Raw genomic sequence first — 21,375 nt, 5'->3', positions numbered from 1 at the left:
GTCCGGGTCATCCAAAACTGTCCTTTCCAGTAATAACATTTGTAAAGAGAAGGAAATCTTCCTCATAAAAGATGGCCACACTCTTAAGGAGTGCCTATTACATGTGCCCGGTGAAATTATTTCAAGGTGTTAAAGGACATTTTCACAATTTCCAATGATAACATTTTAATTACATACCCAGGAAGGTGGTTGCAATTTGATGACCCCCTGCTTTAAGGACATTCAAAGCATTTACGCGCACTCATTATCCGCAGTGGAATTAGGTACTGATCAGGGATGTGGCGCAGTTCCAAACGACACTGAAAACTTCATATGTTTCCATGAAAGCAATGTAAAAACAGTTAAGACCACTTTTCCTGGCACCTTGATTAAAACATTAATTACCGCAAAAGCAGGAAATGCCAATATCTTTAAGCATGAATAGCAGGAAGCAATTGGAAGGTGGGGGACGCTTGGGCGAGGTAAATCAATGCGATGAAATGAATCAAACGGCTTGCACCATAACCATCACCAAACAGTGGTAAATCTGCCAATCGCACATTCTCTCCCACTCGCCCCTGTCTTCCGTTCTCACTCCGCACGATGCATCGCCCAGATTTTTCAAGACAGGAGAAGCAACAATAAAATATGGCAAAAAAATCCTCTTTGGAAGCCACAAGAATACATCACAGTTACAAATGGCTATCTTGTACAAGAACCGCATGTTGGCATTGTACCTGAAGTTGTCAGATGTTACGTGCAGTTTTCAGACATCTCTTAAGTGTCTTGCATGTTAAACTTAAAAAGAACTAAGGTGCTGGAAAATCTAGACTTTGCTCCTTAGATATTTATTGAGTGATTGCACTTTGGGAGAAAATATGGATCCTTCTTTGATTGTTTTTGGTGTGGGGGGGAATATTTTTTTCATTATTATTATTTTTTTTTGGAAATACTTTATGCATTATGAAATGCACATCAACGAAACAATAACGAGATGTCTGTGCAAATGAACTATTGATTGATGTGTGGACTAATGTAATTAAATTCTGTTTAAAAAAAGTGTGGCTGAATTAATTCCCTGATTATTCACAGTGTCTTTGCTCCATCAGGATTGGCAACTGTAGAGTTGCTGAAATCCCTTCATGCTCAGGTTGAGTAACCACCAGCTGGAGAGGTGATCACTCATCACTGTTTTGATTGAGGACAATGGGAATCCAAACTAATGCACAGAGCTTTTGCAAATGAATAAAAGGCACGAAGAGCATGACCTTGTGAATGGAGTCAAGGCAGCTATCAATATTGCTTTTAGCCCCCAAGTGATGACTGAATCTCCTAGATTCAGCTGACTTCTTAAGGCCAACATCAGGAAGGGAGAGTCCCCGACATCCTTTGTTAGATTGGTAATGCCTGCTGACCATGTTTCCTTGGTATGCCAATGGCACAGTGTCATGTCACATATAGGGTCAATGTGCTCCTTTTGTTCTATATATATATATATATATATATATATATATATATATATATATATATATATATATATATAAAGCTCCGAAAATATATATAGCTCCGCTCCACTCCAAGCTCCGAAAGCACCGAGGAGGACCGCTCCAAGCACCACGCACCACGAAGAACACGATCTCCAATCCCAGCGCAGAGAGCACAAGCACAAAGAGACAGGAACGGAAAGAGCGCGGGAGGAAGGAAGGACACGAATCAGCCCAGGCCAGCAGATACGAGAGCGCAATCCAGGCGAGTCGGCAGTTTTACTGCTCGCCCTGTGACATCAGGCCTTTCTTTCTCCAACCAGAGCCTCGTCTCTCGACCTCTAGAACGTTCGCACTTGCTGGCTTTCTCCCATTTGTCGAGTGCCTCCCACTCCAACCAAGCACCCGCTCCCTGGGCGTGGCTCCCAGCCTGCCACGAGGCTGGTTGCTCGGCCAGCTGGTGGTGTGGCTGGCTGCGGCCCCAACGGTGGTGCCCCGGCCTGGCTTTCTGCCTGTTTTCCAAAGTCGTTGTGGTAAGGAAGGGGAATTAATTAATGTGTGCACGAAGGACCTATCTAAGTGTTTAAATGAGTGCGTTGCCATCAGGGACACAGGTTTGACAACAGAGGGGACGACGAACAAAGGAATTTTATCCATAATCCCTGCACTATTTAGCACGCCCTGATCCCTCGTAGCGGGGACATCAATACAGCCTATACCGACAAACCGGGCTAACCATAGAACTTATTACAAGGTAGATTCCTATCACGACAGTCGGATACTTACCTATACAGATCTATCTGGCTCTAGATATCACTCTACCCCCGTGACATAACACCCTGCCCCCCCCCCCCCCCGAACCATAGCTCCTGTTATGTTCACTGCAGGCTCTACCATTCCAGTCTTAACACTTACTGTCTCACACTTAATTAACCTATGAAATAAATCAGGAGGGCTGTGGGAAGTGAGCCGGAGCTACTTACCTATTCTCCTTAACATGCTAATCCCCTTAAACAATCATGCAATCAAATATTTACAATCATTTCGATTCGTCGCTCCTGTGGCAAGAGGAAACAAACAACACTCAAACTTAGCCTTAACCAAAAATTCAAGAATTCAAAACTCTACGAAAACATTTGGACAAACCCCTTCCTAAAGACCGCATCCCCCAGTGGATGCCACAAGCCGCAACCTTACCTGTGGGGACATCCCAATGCACCCCTAAATTTCCACGGGCCCTGTCCAGGTGTTACAGGTGAGTGACATGGCGCGGTGGATTTCGCCCTCATTCATACAACACAAACTCTTAACCACTCATACTCATTCCAAAACTCATCACTACCCAAAAATCATTACCAAGCACGTACTGATTACACCCCCCTGCAGGACCATGGCATTGGTGTCATATATGTGTGTGCATCATTTCTCTCAACTAGGCAGCGGGGAGGTACCACACAAGTAAGATGGTGGGGGCACTTCAGGCTGTGGTGCCCCGCAGTCCCAAAAACAAGTCACTTGACTCACAGGTTCATTGCCCCCCCCCTCCCCCTTTACCTCTTGGCCCCGTGACAGCCCAACAGCCCTTTCTGCCATTACCCCGCCGGTGAGGGTCTCCACACACCAGGCCCCGTGGCCTCCTGCTTCAGCGCAGCTACACGGGTCGCCGGGAGTCTCCCTTACCCCACGGCGCCCAAACAAACCCTCCACCGACGAGCTCCAATTTCCAGAGACCACTGGCTGCCAGGGGTAATTCCCGCAGAGGGGGGGCCGCAGGCATCGCTCCTCAGAGCTTGATCTGTACCTGTGGGGACACACACCTTCCACACCCACAATATCCCAAAAACACATTTCCTTCCCCACTGCCATTCAATTTTCCAACACAATTCCAAGCAGATGTTACAAAAAGTTGTGCCATGGCCTGCCTCATGTGAAATCCCATTCACAGTTAACCACATATTTCCAAAACACAATAATCACTCATACATTATCTCCAACCTCACGACCACATAAAAACACATCACCTCCACACATAAACAAACGCCACCCACAAGACACTTTTGTGGCACACATTCCAATCCCCTCACCGGCCATGTCATCACTCTCACCCGCCCCCAACTCCAAATTACATGTCCCCCAATTTATATAGCAAGTCCTGAAGCCTGGGACAGTAAACATCAAGGCCTTACCTCTACCTTGATTTGCAGGTAATTACCAGGTTGGTCAGGTCCAAAAGTGCTATCCACCCATCAAAATCCCAAAATTTCTTATTGGACCACTCAAATTCTTTTCAAAATTTCACTTTTCTCCCCACTATACTGGCAGGTATGTGGATCCGCATCCAACGGTGAACTGTTCTCAACAACTACATGTGGCTGCGACAGCTCCGCACCTCTACCGTGCAAGGGTCATCGGGACAAGATGGGCAGTCAAAACGCCAACATGGCCCATGTGTATCCATAATGGTGCGACCCATCATCCATCCTTCGGCCCCCCTGTGAGGAACACAGCAGCACTAGCCCCAGCTGGCCAATGTGGTGAGCAACTGCTGCCACCTCCGCCATCCCCAAGGCCTCGGACCTGGGGGGCACGGTCACAGTGCGTGGCATCCCAACATCCACATCCCCTGCACCTCCACATCATCCCCCAGTCCGACCACATGCAGCCCCCAGTGCCCACCCACACTTGACCACATCAAGGTCCAGTCAACAGCCATGCTCCACCAGGAGACCCACCCAGAAGACATGGTCCACACACCTCGGACACCCATAGCACCACGTTGACCCTCAGACTACCCAACTACATCCCCATGATACCGCGTCCCAAATATCAGCACAGTCACCCCCGCAACCAGTTGAAGGCTGTGTCCTGCTAACCTGTCAATTTTATCCCAGCCTCCAACACTTTGACCTAAACACCTGGATCAATAATGGTGCCACTATGCAGTGACCACCATGACATTTCAAAATTCACCCTTAAATTTGCATCTAACCTCAGATTACCCATGCCAAACATTTTTCACATTTTACTAAACTCACCAAAGAAAGATGCTTTGCCATACACATGCCAGCCGAGCATGGCCCATATGCTCGGCACTTTACACATTCCCCGATTCATCAACCCCATGGCTCTCTTCCCAAACCGAGAGTCCACAAATCATAACGGAATATCTGTGGAAGGTCACTCTCACACCATCACGTTCGACAGATGCCCCAATGGTTGTCAGGTGGGCTATCTCATTCCTGTCCATGCGGTTCGACCCACGTCCATAGACCAGAACAGCATGGCAGGTCACCACATGCTGGCTGACCCAGAGTCTCAGGGAGAGGGTGTCAGGCCGCATGCCCAGGCGGTCACCACATCAGGCCCAAGTTGGCCGTCCGCGGTGCCACCACCAAAGTGCGACCCACAACACCTCCCCCTAGTGGTCCTCAATATATGCCATCCCAGGCTTGAGAAACCACCTCGGACCCCCTGGAGGTCTTAGACCCTACCAGGGTCCGGTGACCCTGCCGGCCCGAGCCACACGCATGGGTGGCACCCCGATGGATAAGGGACGCCACACTCCACCAGACCCCCCGTGGGGCCCAGGTCGTACCACGACACCCATGGCTGGACCCCACGTCCAAATCTCGCCAGCACAGCACCCCAGCTGGCTGGCATTCCCAAATTTACAAAGGGGCAACTTTTGCCTGAGGCCATCCCCAATGACCTCTCCTGTTCCAAGTTCCGGAGCCTGGGGACCAACTCCCACCATGGCTGCTCCACATCACATTCCCATTTTAATTTTATTTTAGATTTCCTTTTAGAAATTTTCATTTCCACTGCCAAACCGCAGCTGAAGGTAACAACTCCCTCAGGTTGTTCTGCCCCTCCCTGCAGCTGGTCCAAATTCCCTACGGGGACCAAATTTCCCGAGGCTCGATCTCCCGACTCTCCAAGGTCCAAATCCAGTATGGAGCCAACACACTCCCCCAACTGGTTCTGCAATTTCGGAGCCTCCGCCACCAAACCGCAGTGCATGGTGAGGGTCCCCTCGGTCACTTCAACCACCTCCTCGGACCGACTCACCTCATCCCCCAAACTCCTTTGGAACTGGTCAACCTTGTCCTCCATGGGACTGTCCCAGGTCCCCAGCCGCTGTGTCACATCATGCTCATTATCATTACACATCATTTCTGGCCCCATCAGGCCTTGATCAATAAATACATGGTCCGGCTCCATTACTCGGACCCCCCCCTATTGCTATCCCCTCTTGCTCTGCACCGCTGCACCTGTGCAGCAAGGATTTAATTTCATCCCCCTGTTGAGGTGTTGTGGCATCCACCCGGCCCCGATAAACCTCCAGGTCCAGGTCACCATGTGGGAAACATCCCTCATTACAATTTTCACATTCCCCATTCACCTCTTGGCACTCCACACTCACCTGTTGACACTCCCCATCCAAATTTCGAACCTCCCCATTCCCTTCCAATTTTAATTTAATGGCCATGCCCGGCTCCTGAGCCCCGTGCACATCTGCATGGGCCGTACTCTCCTCCATTGTACCATTTAACTCCCCCCGCTCAGATCGAATTTCTGCCACCCTTGGCTCCTCCTGGGCCCCGTTGGCATTAAATCTCCTCATTTCTCCTCTTAATCCCTCATTTTTTTCTTCCAACCGCTCACTCTGATTCTTCATGTCATCCTTAATTTGACCCCCCAGTTGTTCAGCAAATCGTTCCATTAAAGTTTGCATCCAGGCCTGGTCGGGTGTCGCGGCCATACCTACGGCGGGGGAAGTTCCATCGCTATGCTCAACCCCAATTACCTCCGACTCACCTCCAATGCTCCCAGCAATCTTCCATTCCTTCTTCCATGCCGCTTACCTCCTCCTCCGTCGAGAGAAGGTCGCTGCCCCGCGTGTCTTTTACCTCAGAAATCGATCTAAATTTAATGACGCACCTTTCGTGTCGTGACAGCCCAATTGACTACACAAAATTTTCGCCTCAGACTACGAAAATTTTTCGTCCAAATGCCGGGCGCAATGTACGCACGACCGTGTCGATCTCTCGGCGCGGACAAAAATATTGTTCGACGGGCCCAGATCCATACTTCCTGACACCAGTTGTCGTGCGAATACCCTCCTGTTAACACCAGGGACCGCGGAAGACCGAACGGCTTTAATGGAGGCGACGACCAAATATGGATTTTAATATCACAGCACAGGACAAAGAATGAAGAAGAAGAAGAAGCAGAGGCGCTTATCTGGAGAGGGAACGAACTCAAACGGGAATCCAGGGTATTAAATGTACACAAATAAGGATTTATTAAACGGAACCCGATATGATGAAACGTGATGATGAAATAAAGTCCTAAATTGGGATCCCACACACAGACTTCGAATACGCCACAAAGGAAAATGAATTACGAAAGGAAATGTCTCGTCGTGTAATGGTTCGTGGGTGCGAGCTTATCTGTCAGTAGTGCAGTGTCCGCCATCCAACACGGCTCTGAGCTCCGGCGCGAAGGAACTCTCCGTCCGCCTCGCTCGCATGCTTCGCCAGGCCCCGAGCGGCCCGCACAGCTCCAAGCTCCGAGTCGATTGCACACGAGGCCCCAGCACCACTCCAAGCTCCGAAACCACCGAGAAGGACCGCTCCAAGCACCACGCACCACGAATAACGCGATATCCAATCCCAGCGCAGAGAGCACAAGCACAAAGAGACAGGAACGGAAAGAGCGTGGGAGGAAGGAAGGACACGAATCAGCACAGGCCAGCAGAGAAGAGAGCGCAATCCCGGTGAGCCGGCAGTTTTACTGCTCGCCTTGTGACGTCAGGCCTTTCTTTCTCCAACCAGAGCCTCGTCTCTCGACCTCTAGAACGTTCACACTTGCTGGCTTTCTCCCATTTGTCGAGTGCCTCCCGCTCCAACCAATCACCCGCTCCCTGAGCGTGGCTCCCAGCCTGCCACGAGGCTGGTTGCTCGGCCAGCTGGTGGTGTGGCTGGCTGCGGCCCCATCGGCGGTGCCCCGGCCTGGCTTTCTGCCTGTTTTCCAAAGTCGTTGTGGTAAGGGAGGGGAATTAATTAATGTGTGCACGAAGGACCTATCTAAGTGTTTAAATGAGTGCGTTGCCATAAGGGACACAGTTTTGATGACAGAGGGGACGATGAACAAAGGGATCTTATCCATAATCCCTGCACTATTTAGCACGCCCTGCTCCCTCGTAGCGGGGACATCAATACAGCTTATATCGACAAACCGGGCTAACCATAGAACTTATTACAAGGTAGATTCCCTGTCACGACAGTCGGATACCTACCTATACAGATCTATCTGGCTCCAGATATCACTCTACCCCCCTGACATTAAAAAAAAAAAAAAAAAAAAAAAATCTATATACGTATATATATATATATATATATATATATATACATATATATATATATATATATATATATATATATACTGTATATATATATATATATTAAGTAATGAATTGCGGTTGCGATTAAAATCAAATGAATCCATTTTTAGTTCTCCAACCTGTAATGAGCAAACAAACAACTGCTCGACCTTTCGATCAGCAACGTGGACAAACGTGCATCCACTGACCTTTCTCAAGAGTGAAGAAAAAAACTCTATACCCTCCCTTATATAAGGGAAAAAGGGATGGGGACACAGAACCACCAATCAATGCCCTTCTGGAACAACTCGTGCCATTCAAATTTAAACCATACATCAAAACCGTTGCACCACTTAAACCACACCTTGGGATGTCACATCAAAACAACCGTTAAATCACACGTTGAGTCAAACAAAACGGAGCATAATTCAAATAAGTTGATGAAAAATAAACAACATGATTCGTAATAATTTCTATGTTTGGTGACGCAGTTTCCCTGGTATGTTTCCGCATGAGAGGGCCTAAAGCTAGTGGTAAATCCAACACCTCCTCTGTGAGCAACACCACAGACTCCTCCACATGCCATGCCTCCAAAATCCTCCTTCTTCGTTTTCTGGGGGTTGCCCACAAAATGCTGGCATTATCCCAAAGGGGAACATGGCCAGCCTTAAGACCATGTTTGGCAATGGGAGATCTCTTTGGAAAGTTGCACTCGAAGGCCTTGCGGTGCTCATTGACACGTTGTCTTAATGTTCTTCCTGTCTCACCAATATATTCAGCCCCATAAACACAGGGAACCCTGTATACCACCCCTGCCCGGTCAGTCCTTGGAAGCTTATCCTTAACATGCATTGGTGCCTGTTTCATGGTGAAAATAGGTTTGTAACTTACCCTCACACCTGCCAATTTTAACACTCTGCCAATCCTTTGGGACACCCCTGGCACATAAGGCAAAACATAATAACCTTTTGGTTGTACCTGTGTGAAAGACCTGTTGCGAAGCTTCGTCAAGATCGCATCCCTTTTTGGTAATAATCTGTCCTGGTAGCCATTGGTCTTCAGCACAGCTTGTAGATGTTTTACCTCTCTCCTTTTATCTTTGATTGTCGATGGTAAATCACGTGCTCTTTTAAGGAGGGTGTGCACAACAGCTCGTTTGTGGTCCATGGGATGGCAAGAGTCAAAATCCAAGTACCGGTCAGTGTGAGTTGGTTTCCTGTAAACAGTGATGTTCAAATTTCCTCTTGGACCCCTTGTCACCCAGGTGTCCAGGAAGGCGATGGATCCATTCCGTTCCTTTTCAAGGATGAAACTGATGGAAGGAAAGGTCTGCCCAATAGACTCATGTGTGTTACCAGTTGACTCGCTGCGACAGATGACAAACGTGTCGTCCACGTAACGATACCATACACTTGGCTGTGTTATGAGGGATGGAATGGTACGTTTGCAAAGCAAAATCTGAGCAAAATCCGAGCTGTTGCGCAAAGTTCGCTCTGTTTTTCCCACCAAATGCCTGAGAATGTCAGAAAGAAACTTGGACAAAGCATATGATGGTCCATTGATGCATGAGACAATGAGACGTAGAGGAACCCCTTCCTTGTGTACTTTCGGAAGCCTGTATGCCCTGGGGGCAACTCCACTGCTACTGTATAATTGTTTGTAATGTGTCGCCGACAGTCGACCTGTTCTTTTCATTTCAGCGAGCAGAGAGTTCAACCTACGTTCCTCCATTTTGGTTGGATCCGAGGGAAGCTGCTCATCGGTCGATGTGTCCGCCAACAAGTCATGCATCTTCTCATTGTACGTATGCCGATCCATCAAAACTGCTGCACGTCCTTTGTCCACCGGCAAAATCGCCAAGTCATCCATCCTACGTAATTCTTGTAAAGTCCGTCGTTGTACCCAGTTGAGATTGGAATCGTTGCGGGTTGGGCACAGAGGACGAAGTAAAAGAGAAGCCACACGTGATCTCACCTCGTTTTTAATGTTGTCAGAGAGCTCCGTGATGGATGACTCAACCCGAGACACAATGACGTCATTAGGAATAAACCGTGGTGTGAGCGCAAAGTTTAAACCTTTCTGTAACAAACCGATTTGTGATTCCGTTAATTGTTTACAAGAAAGGTGAATCACCTCTCGGTTCCAGATGGAGTCTTCGTCTTGTACGGAGTTTGTGTCCTGGCAGGTGCTTGTGTCCCGTCCGGCTTCCGCCCTCAAAGCTGCAAACTTGTTCCGATGTCGCTTCCCAACCGATGTTCTGGTGTTCTGGCGATAATGCGGTCTCTCTGTTCTACCCGAAACCATAACTCACCAGATAGTACAGGGTGAATTGAATCCGAAACTCGTCGTACCCGGTCAGCAAGCTTCGTAAGGCGATGATGACACGTCAATATGTACAGACGGAGGAATTTCCGTCCTGCGGCACGCATGATCTGCGAAGCGTTCCAACCTGCCATTGGGGGTCTGAAGCAGAGAGACTCCGTAAGAACGTCCTGCTCCAAGCAGCGATGGTTAAACCATAGATGGGCCTTGGTAACTTCGGTCTGTTCCAGAAGTTTGGTGTTAAGCCGGGATTGCTTGGCGATGTTCCCCCCATGGCTTTCACCAACAAGATTAAATAATGATACGTTCTACTTATTTCAATTATGCTCCGTTTTGTTTGATTCAACGTGTGATTTAACGGTTGTTTTGATGTAACATCCCAAGGTGTGGTTTCAGTGGTGCTACGGTTTTGATGTACGGTTTACATTTGAATGGCACGAGTTGTTCCAGAATGTCATTGATTGGTGGTTCGGTGTCCCCACCCCTTTTTCCCTTATATAAGGGAGGGTATAGACTTGTTTTACTTTACTCTTGAGAAAGGTCAATGGATGCACGTTTGCCCGTGTTGCTGATCGAAACGTCGAGCAGTTGTTTGTTTGCTCATTAAAGGTTGGAGAACTAAAAAATGGATTCATTTGATATATATATACTGCAGATATACATATATATATATACATATATATACATATTTATATGTACACAATGCACACACATACAACACACACACACACACACACACACACACACACACACACACACACACACACACACACACACACACACACACTTTCGTAAAGCAAACTTGCATACAAGACAAAGCTGTTTGTATTGGTGGGAAGCCGCTTTGCAATGAAGATAGAAAATTGAGCTTGCAGATCTTCTGTGAATTGAGAATGTAAGCAAAAAGCATAAAACCAAATGGAAAATGACACTAATCAGGAGAGTCAAAGATGTGTTTGTTGTGAAAGTCCAATACTACATGCAGTCACACAGCTAACCCTTTCTCCCTTCAATTTCAGCGGATTTGCCCCTTTTGCAAAGGAAATATGTTATTATCCCCTTAACAAAGTGAATGACTCTGCGCAGGTGTGTGGTGTAATGGATCGGAATGTACACACACCACACCACATGGCCTTCTTATTTGAATTTGTGCAAGCTTGAAAGTCAGTTATGTGGATAAGGAGAAATGCGAGAAAGAAATGTCTGTGTAGTTATGGATAGACCTGTATTGAAGCCTCTTCCCAATGCAGGCCATGGTTTGTGGTTCTTCCAGAGGTTGCCAAGGTACCAGTCACTCTGATTTTCCACAAGTCCGATGATTTGTTCACCTGAACACAAAATAAATGAAGCTTTATGAAATGTATTCTGAAAAATGAGCAGTGTTTTGAAGAGTGAATAACACGGACACGAGCCCCACGCAGGCATTCTTTCGATAAGATTACTTTGTATGACATTGACCATGTACCTTTTAGGGTTAGAGACCAAAAGTGCGTATGTTCAGCTTTGTCATGATGTCATGATCATTACACCTTTTAATACAAAAATATTTTCTGAGTCGAAGAGATAGTACATGTAAAGGGCTTGTGCTTCAGTTTTCCCTCTGCATTGTTTTCTTTGAAGATGTGTGTATGTGTGTGTATGTGTGTGTGTATATATATATATATATATATATATATATAATATATATATATATATATATACGTATATATATATATATATATATATATATTGTTACAGATACGACTTTGATGGTATGGTGGGCCGAGCGGGATGGCCGCCGTATCCGTACAAGTTACCCCGATTGCACCCGGGGTTGACTAATCGCGCTATGCTGGCTCAATAAGAAAAAGAAGACACCCGGCTGGATTATAATGACACAATACGACACCAGGGGTTCAGTTCTCAAGTATATTCGTACGGAAAAAGGTTAGATTACAACTACAAGAGGGACAGCATAGGAAGACAGGCACTTAGACACACTCTTATATTAACCCTAGACAGACCACAGATAAACGGGACAACGCTGACTCACACGGGATTTGATGGCAAGGAAAGCGGCAGTCGATGGCTCAGGTGCACCTGGCTCAGGGACAGAATCACGTACGGTGGTGTCCAGCAGATGCGGGGAGGTCGCTCAGCGCTCGTGGGTCGCGACTTTGGTGGAGATGCCGGGGAGGTCGCTCAGCGCTCGGGAGGGTGGCGTCTTGTCCTTCCAAGCTCGGGGCGCATCTGACGTCACGTCCGGCGCGGGGCCGCGTATATCCGGCGGGGAGTGACACGCCCTCGGCTCGTTAGCGCCGCCCCAGATGGCATCGGCCCATGGCTTCTCATTGGGTGCGGGGGTTACCGGCTCCGCCCTTGACGAGGGGCCGACAGGGAGCCCCTTCGTGGTAACCCCGTGGAGCGCGTGGTCAATGGCGGCTAACCGAGCCGGAAGGAGGACGCCCACTCCCCATGCCGTCACCGCGCCGCCCCCCTCTTTTGTTGTTGTTGTTGTAGTTGGCGCTTCTTCATGGGGAAGAGATGCGGAGAGGTATGGGGAGGTCCTAAACTTCCTAACAGGTGCCATATAATCACATTCTGGTGCAACGAAGAGTCATAATTAATGGAAACAAGTCCTTAACTGACATAGATTAAGAATAACTAGCAAGATGTCCTATAATTGTCTACGTGTGGTGCGGGGACCTGGGCACGACATTTAATGGGGGGATGAAGGGGAAGATCGGCTCTAATGGGTGTTGTTTACAGACAATGGGACTAGGGAATGGGGTAAGGGAGAGTTGGGGAGTATCGGAGAAAATAGGGGAATATTTACAAGCGGATATGGAGGCCAAATTCCATATTCGCAACATTGCACCCTTCTCTACCCTCGGGGCGTCCCGACCCGATAAATTTTTACCTACTTTAGTGTGGCACGCAATGTAGTTCCCTCTACTATTAACTCTACCCTGAGTGCGACAGTTTTACAGATATTCACAAATGAGTAAATATGTCCCCCTGCGACGTTGCACCCTTCTCCTCACAGAAACACACCCACAGGATAACCGAATCCGGAAAGAATTCTCAAACTAAACATACAGCCGGTAGGGAGCATTATTTACAAGACTACGCTGCTATTTACACTACGATCCAGGACCTGTTTTTGGAGGAACACATGCAGATGTTATGCATAGAGAGAGCGCGCTTGCCAACATCGATACACCAACCCACGAGTGCTCTGTGGCCGACGGCCTTTAATAACGTGCAGAGCACCCTTTCCCGAGCACCAACAGCACCACCCCACCACCAATCGGTGCAGTCACCATTGTTCATTGGAATAAAAATAACTTCAACAACCCCTAACCCTGCAGGTGTCTCTTGCTCTTCTTGTGGTGCACTTGGTGGTGTTAACTATTAGTGGTTCACCTGTATGGCATAGGTGCCACGTTGATCCATAGGTCCATCCCCGGGTGGTGCTTGGCCGCCAACGAACTGCGGTCCATTGTGGGTGGCCACAAACATTGCGGTCCATATGGTGTACCGATCCAGGCAGCGAACAGCGAAAGTGCAGGCCCACAACTGCGTCGCCAGCACCTCTCTCTCCTCTCTCTCTACCCCAAAGCCAGATCCTCGGAGGTGGGAGACAACAGAAGAAACAAGTGAGTAAGGTGGTAAGGGCGCAAAAGTGCACGCAATACAAGATGATGCACATTGGGGGCACATGGGAACCAGGTGAGACAGGTACGTTCCTATCGTACGCCCCCCCCCACCAGGTAACCTACATGGCCCCTCCCTTACCCCTTACTGTATCCACAAAACACAACACTACCCATAAACATCTACTTTACAAATCGACAACATCCCTACTGTCTTCCCCGTTCCTCCCATAAACCAAATTCGTCTTCTCTCCCTCCTAACCAATCAAATTTGCCATTTTCAACTCTCATCAAAATTTGCCATCTCCAACTGCACATCAAAATTTGCCATCACCAATTCATCATCAGTCCCTCCTAGGGAGGGAGAGATGGAATCACCCCAATGTCTCATCCACGTCGTGATGCGTCTCACAAATCCAACAGCAATTCTCATTTCTGCAACACAAACAAAGAAAACACAGGTGTGGAGTCATCATCATCACCACAGGTAAGTGGCTGCGTATGGTGCGACAGGTTCATCAATCCTAACTATTTCCTAAATGACTTTAACAACTTTACACTACCCGGGGTCTTTCTCCGGCCAGCCCATTGGCCCTCTTACACTATGGGTTCTAAAAACCAATTCCCATTGGCCAAACTGTGGTGCTCTTCAATTTGGGGTCTCACTCCCCCGATTCATCTCCCGGTGCCCTCGTACAATTTCTGGGCTGTGGCGTGTACCTCTCCCAGTGGGTCTACCCACCTGCACCCCTCCACCACTGCAGTTGCCTCCGAGCTTACCTGCTCCTTACCCTAACCTAACTACCAGGGGAAGGCCCTCTGGCTCTCTCCCCACTCCGTGCCCTCTCTGGCACTGGGCTGCCCGATCCACACCCGGGATCCTCAGGCACCCACTCACAACTACCGGCTCCCAGAGCCCACCTGCGGCCTCACCTGGCCGACATCCTCACAGTGGTGGAGTGCCCAACCAACTACACACACTAACAGGCTACACGCCCAGCCATTTCCACAACACTAATGCACCCATTCACAACACCATTCTGCAACCGCACCACAAATGCCAATATCCAACCACAATTTTCCTGTACCCTCTACCTAACACTTACACTACCCGCCCCGGGTACTCGTGAAAGGGGTCCACTCTTCCCCCATCCACACCTTCGCACCACGCACACCACTCCATACCACTTACTCCAACTCTCTCCACACACCTGTACTTGCACCCTGTGCTCTCACACCTGGTGCCACCTGCACCCTTCTCTCCCCAAGCGCATTCGCGCTGATCCACACACTCACTACTCATACACTGCTCCACACACCTGTCCAATTGCACCCCTGTGCAATCACACCTGTTCAATTCTCACAAACACGGCATCATCTCAGCTAACTACTCCCTTCTGAAACTTGCGCTTCCCAGTCGTCCCTTTAAACTATTGCGCTCCCTCGTCATTATAATCCACACTAATCTGCCTGCGTCCCCACTACAGGTATCAGTCACTAACTAACCTTAACGTTACCTAAGGTCATCTTCTCTAGATCCCTATCAATATCCTAACCCACCCGGGCTAGTTTTCACTGCCATACACCCCATAAACTATTGCTCCTTTGCCCCACCTGTGAGGGATGGTGGATTTGCCATCCCACCACATCGGGGGTCTCTCACTATCAATTTTGCTTACCAAATTTCAACAAATTAAAAATTTGCCAATCACTGCCCATCATCTGCCAATCCCTACTGCCAATCCTTTGCCAATCATCAAATTTTGCTTTTCTCTAATTTCGGGGCCAAAACACTAACCTCATCACCCAGTCGACTCACTAATACCTCTCGGTGCGCCAATTCCTGTCCAAAGCCCGGCTTCGTAAAGCCAAACAATGGATGCTGGTTGTTTTGTGCCAGCGGCTGGATGCGTCCAGCACTCGGTGCAGGGAAGGAGGTTTACCCGGGCCGAGATCCCACGCACCATCTCGGCACGGAACCATCCAATGTCCCGATCTCGACCTGCCGGCACGTCTCAACAAAACGTGGTCGCCATAACGACCCTTTCTATCGGGCTGCCAGCTCCGCCTAGTGGAGCCTGGACGCGGCCGTTCAAAGCGAGGCCCGGCACGCACCGAGGGCCCGATTCGGCTATAAGTCGTTCTAAACTCTACCCCGTCTAACGTCGATGCTTCACCTGCATGCTTACATCCCGCAGCCCGTTCCTTGCTCACACATCCAGCCGTGCCCATGCTCCTCGTACCCTTCCTTACACACCCAGGTACCCTCATTCCACTCACAGCCTTGGTCACACACCTGACCACCGAACATTTTGGCACACATTCGTTCGTAGCACACCTCACCAAAACACCTCTTCGCGCCCCCTCCTCGGTCACCTCCTCTGTGACAATCACAGGTGTGCTCTCATTCGCACACCCAACCACGTGCCTCACCACCAACTCCAGCGTGCATTCCCACTCACGCTCTACCATTCCAGGTGTGCATCCTTCTATTCCAGGTGTACATCCTCGCTCACCTGTCACAACTAACTCACGCTCCATGTCACTCTCACTACTTTCACCTCCATTCCTGACAGCGCACTCACCCTTACTCTTGACAGCACACTCTTTCCCCATGCACCTGTCCGTCACACACCTTTCTCGCGCACACTCTCCCGTTACACCCTCTGTAACACTCACCACAGGTGGACACTCTTCCTTACTTCTGACAGCGCACTCTTTCCTCATGCACCTGTCCGTCACACACCTTTCTCGCGCACACTCTTGCGCACACTCTCCCGTCACACCCTCTGTAACACTCACCACACCGCGCTTCCACGGGCTCCCTCGCACACGCGCTACGACCGACTCACTCTCGCCAGCACACTCACTCCTTGGCACGCACTTTTTCCTCACACACCCCAGAGTCGGACTTTCTTGCACACCTCCACTTTCGCACACCAGACCTGTCGCACACTTCACCAACGGCCTCTCACGAACACCCGGGTCCATCTCGACCCCCAAGCTCCTTAAATCCCCTGGCGCATCATACGCACGACCATATTGGTCACCACTTACACCAGGTCCTCTTCCTCTTCGCTTCTCCTCCATCACCTGCGAATCCCTCATCCGGTTAATGAGCACATCACGATCCAAACACAGACTTTGGACCAATTCTTTTATCTCCTCTTTTATCTCCTTGTTATCCCCTCTCCGTCGCTTCTTAATTTCGCTCATCCCTTCTTCCACTTCTTCTAATTTGTGCCTCACCTCTTTTATTCCCCGGTACGTCTCCTCAAGCTCATCCTCTAAGGCTACCTTGACCGTTTCCAGGTGCGTCCTCACCTGCCGGTCCTTCGTCTCCATTACCTCTATCACCTCGTCCAACCTCGTTGTCAGTCCCTCACGTACCATCTGACATTCCCTCTTTGTCGCTATCAAGTCGTTTTTTATGTCGTTTTGTGTCGCTTTTAACCCTCCTAATACCGCAGTGTTCCTTTGAACCTGCTCCGTTAGTCCTTTTTGTCCCTCCGTCAGCTGTTCCACCTCCTGCGTCAGGACCTCTATGCCCCCTTGTAACTTTACAGTCCCCTTTCTCACCTCCTTTTCCATGTGCTCCTCACAGTGCCTCACCTCCTCGCGCACTCCTCCGACCTCCTCACTCACTCCTCTTCGGATCTCCTCTCCCATCACTTGCATCTCCTGCCCAGATGCCACCCTCATCTGCTCCATTTCCTCCCTGTGAGCATCCAGTTTGGTTTCTACCCCCATTCTGACCCCCTCTATCTGCTGCTCCATTTGTTTAACTTCCCTTTCCGCTTGGTCCCTCATGTCCCTCAATTTGCCTTCCATACTGTTTTCTAACCCCTCTAACCCTTTTTGCATCCCTTCCATTTGATTCTCTTGAGCGGCCATTCTGTTTTCTACCCCCGTTAACCCATTTTTCACTTCTTTTATCCCGTTGTCTAACCCCTCAAAATTATTGTCTAACTTCCCAATTTTCTTGTCTAACTCCTCAAAATTATTGTCTAACTTCCCAATTTTCTTGTCTAACTCCTCAAAATTATTGTCTAACTTCCCAATTTTCTTGTCTAACTCCTCAAAATTATTGTCTAACTTCTCACCGGTACCCCTCGCTTCGTCCCTCATTACCCCCATTTGGTTTCCCATTACCCCCATTTGGCCCTCCAATCGCTCACCCTGAGCATCCATCCGGTTCCCCAATTGGTTACTCTGCAGTTTGAGGGACGCCTGCATTTGCGCCATAAATTGCTCCATGAGGACCTGCATCTGGGCCATCCCTCCCACTTGTGCAGCGGGTGCGGCCGCCGTAGCTATGTGCGAGGCGCCATTTCGCGCGTCTGCTACCCCCGCTGTTTCGCTCTCCTCACGTGTCTCAATTTGGTCCTGGACCGACCCTGCTTCACTCTCCCCTACCGGACCCCAGCCGTCTTGATCCGCCATAGCGCGACTTGCAAAATTCGAGTTTCGTAAAACAAAACAAATTTCGGCCGCTCCAAATTTTGACCAAATTTTTTTTTTCCTCTATTCGTTTTTTTTTTCAAAATTTGGTCGGGCCTCGAATCTCACTCCCGACACCAATTGTTACAGATACGACTTTGATGGTATGGTGGGCCGAGCGGGATGGCCGCCGTATCCGTACAAGTTACCCCGATTGCACCCGGGGTTGACTAATCGCGCTATGCTGGCTCAATAAGAAAAAGAAGACACCCGGCTGGATTATAATGACACAATACGACACCAGGGGTTCAGTTCTCAAGTATATTCGTACGGAAAAAGGTTAGATTACAACTACAAGAGGGACAGCATAGGAAGACAGGCACTTAGACACACTCTTATATTAACCCTAGACAGACCACAGATAAACGGGACAACGCTGACTCACACGGGATTTGATGGCAAGGAAAGCGGCAGTCGATGGCTCAGGTGCACCTGGCTCAGGGACAGAATCACGTACGGTGGTGTCCAGCAGATGCGGGGAGGTCGCTCAGCGCTCGTGGGTCGCGACTTTGGTGGAGATGCCGGGGAGGTCGCTCAGCGCTCGGGAGGGTGGCGTCTTGTCCTTCCAAGCTCGGGGCGCATCTGACGTCACGTCCGGCGCGGGGCCGCGTATATCCGGCGGGGAGTGACACGCCCTCGGCTCGTTAGCGCCGCCCCAGATGGCATCGGCCCATGGCTTCTCATTGGGTGCGGGGGTTACCGGCTCCGCCCTTGACGAGGGGCCGACAGGGAGCCCCTTCGTGGTAACCCCGTGGAGCGCGTGGTCAATGGCGGCTAACCGAGCCGGAAGGAGGACGCCCACTCCCCATGCCGTCACCGCGCCGCCCCCCTCTTTTGTTGTTGTTGTTGTAGTTGGCGCTTCTTCATGGGGAAGAGATGCGGAGAGGTATGGGGAGGTCCTAAACTTCCTAACAGGTGCCATATAATCACATTCTGGTGCAACGAAGAGTCATAATTAATGGAAACAAGTCCTTAACTGACATAGATTAAGAATAACTAGCAAGATGTCCTATAATTGTCTACGTGTGGTGCGGGGACCTGGGCACGACATTTAATGGGGGGATGAAGGGGAAGATCGGCTCTAATGGGTGTTGTTTACAGACAATGGGACTAGGGAATGGGGTAAGGGAGAGTTGGGGAGTATCGGAGAAAATAGGGGAATATTTACAAGCGGATATGGAGGCCAAATTCCATATTCGCAACAATATATATATATATATATATATATATATATATATATATACATACAGTCACGTGAAAAAGTAAGTACACCCCATGTAAAGTTTTGACTTTTTCAACATATTTCAACATACAGCTATTTGATCTGAATTTCAACAATATTGATAGATAAAGGTGATATAATATAACAAATATCATTAAACATTTACATTTTGAAGTCCATTGTATAATTTAAATAAACATAAATGCAAATTTCGCATGTGGAAAAAGTAAGTACACCCTTGGCTATAATAGGTGGTATTGCCCCCTTTGGCAGAAAACCTCAAGTAGGCATTTCTTATAACTGTCTACCAGTCTCTGACATCGACTGGGAGAAATTTTTGCCCACTCCTCCATGCAGAATTCTTTCAGCTGTGCGATGTTTGAGGGGTTTCTTGCATGCACAGCTCGTTTCAAATCCCCCCACAACATCTCGATGGGATTTAGATCCGGGCTTTGACTTGGCCATTCCAGAACACTCCATTTCTTTCTTTTCAGCCATTCCTTGGTGGATTTACTGGTATGTTTTGGGTCATTGTCATGTTGCAAGGTCCACCTTCGGTTCAGCTTCAACTTTCCGACAGATGGCCTCACATTATCCTCAAGCACCCTCTGGTACAATGAAGAATTCATAGTGGATTATATGATGGTGAGCTGCCCAGGCCCTGATGCAGCAAAGCTGCCCCAAACCATAATATTTCCACCACCATGCTTTACAGTTGGTATCAGGTTCTTGTGGTCAAATGCTGTCTTTGGTTTTTGCCTAACATGTCTTCTGGTACTGTGGCCAAATAGCTCTACCTTTGACTCATCTGCCCAGAGCACATTGTTTCAAAAGTGCTGGTCTTTGACTCGGTGTTCATTGGCAAACTTTAGTCTTGCCCTGATGTTCTTTCTGGACAGCAAAGGTTTCCTCCTGACACACCTCCCACGTAGATCAAATTTGTGCAGCCTCTTTCTTATGGTAGACTCGTGCACTTTGACATCAACAGTGGCAAGAGCTACCTGTAGGCCCAGTGATGACATTCTGGGGTTCTTCGAGACTTCTTTCAGCATCGTGCGGTCTGCTCTCGGGCTGAACTTGCTGGGGCGGCCTGGCCTGAACAAGTTGGCAGTTGTTTGGAATCTTCTCCACTTGATGATCTTCCGGACAGTCGAATGATTGATTTCAAATTGTTTGGAGATATTTTTAAATCCCTTCCCAGACTCGTAGGCATCTATGAACTTCTTTCTGAAGGCCTCAGAGAGCTCTTTTGATCTAGGCATGGTGACGCCGCACACTTCAACAACAAAGAGCAAACCAAACGAAATGTCTGAGGTTTAAATAAGACAGGTTCCTCCAAGATCCTCTCTAACGGAGTTCTAATCATTTGCACCGGAGCTGGTGCACCTGATTCTAATTTTAGGTATTTGAAGTAGTGATAAATGTATGGGTGTACTTACTTTTGTATGGGTGCACTACTTACATACACAAACATACACTCACATCCGGGGTCTGCCTAGCAGGCACGTAAGACATCAGCTTGCAGTGTTAGTGTGAGAAATCTCTGAGGATATCCCAGAGACTCAATAGCTCAGTGGGCTGTCACTGCATAAGTGATGAGGTTCCTGGGTTCGAGTCCCGGGTTGAGTCAGAATTTTTTCACACTAGCCCCACACAGGACTTTACTTCCTGTTCCTTAAATTGTTAGATGAGTTCATCTTCAATGCACTTTCACACACTTACAAACACATACATACACTCACATCCGGGGTCTGCCTAGCAGGCACGTAAGACATCGGCCATTATAAAGCTCGCAGTGTTAGTGTGAGAAATCTCTGAGGATATCCCGGACACTCAATAGCTCAGTGG

At 48.7% G+C, this 21,375-nt stretch overlaps 1 protein-coding gene across 10 annotated transcripts in view; it reads right to left on the bottom strand.

The window, feature by feature from the left end:
- LOC137428864 (xylosyl- and glucuronyltransferase LARGE1) overlaps positions 1-21,375 on the bottom strand; it is a 659,931-nt gene that overhangs the window by 67,805 nt on the left and 570,751 nt on the right. For all 10 annotated transcript variants that reach the window (XM_068118724.2, XM_078777441.1, XM_078777429.1 and 7 more), the window contains one exon: positions 11,394-11,498. In XM_068118724.2, coding sequence (XP_067974825.1) covers positions 11,394-11,498 — 105 coding nt within the window. The remainder of the gene's footprint in view (positions 1-11,393; positions 11,499-21,375) is intronic.

Source organism: Myxine glutinosa, chromosome 1 (genome assembly GCF_964187855.1).
Source record: "Myxine glutinosa chromosome 1, kmMyxGlut1.1, whole genome shotgun sequence".
NCBI lineage: Eukaryota > Metazoa > Chordata > Myxini > Myxiniformes > Myxinidae > Myxine > Myxine glutinosa.
Note: the sequence above shows the minus strand (reverse complement) of the source record. Positions and strands in the feature narration are given on the sequence as shown.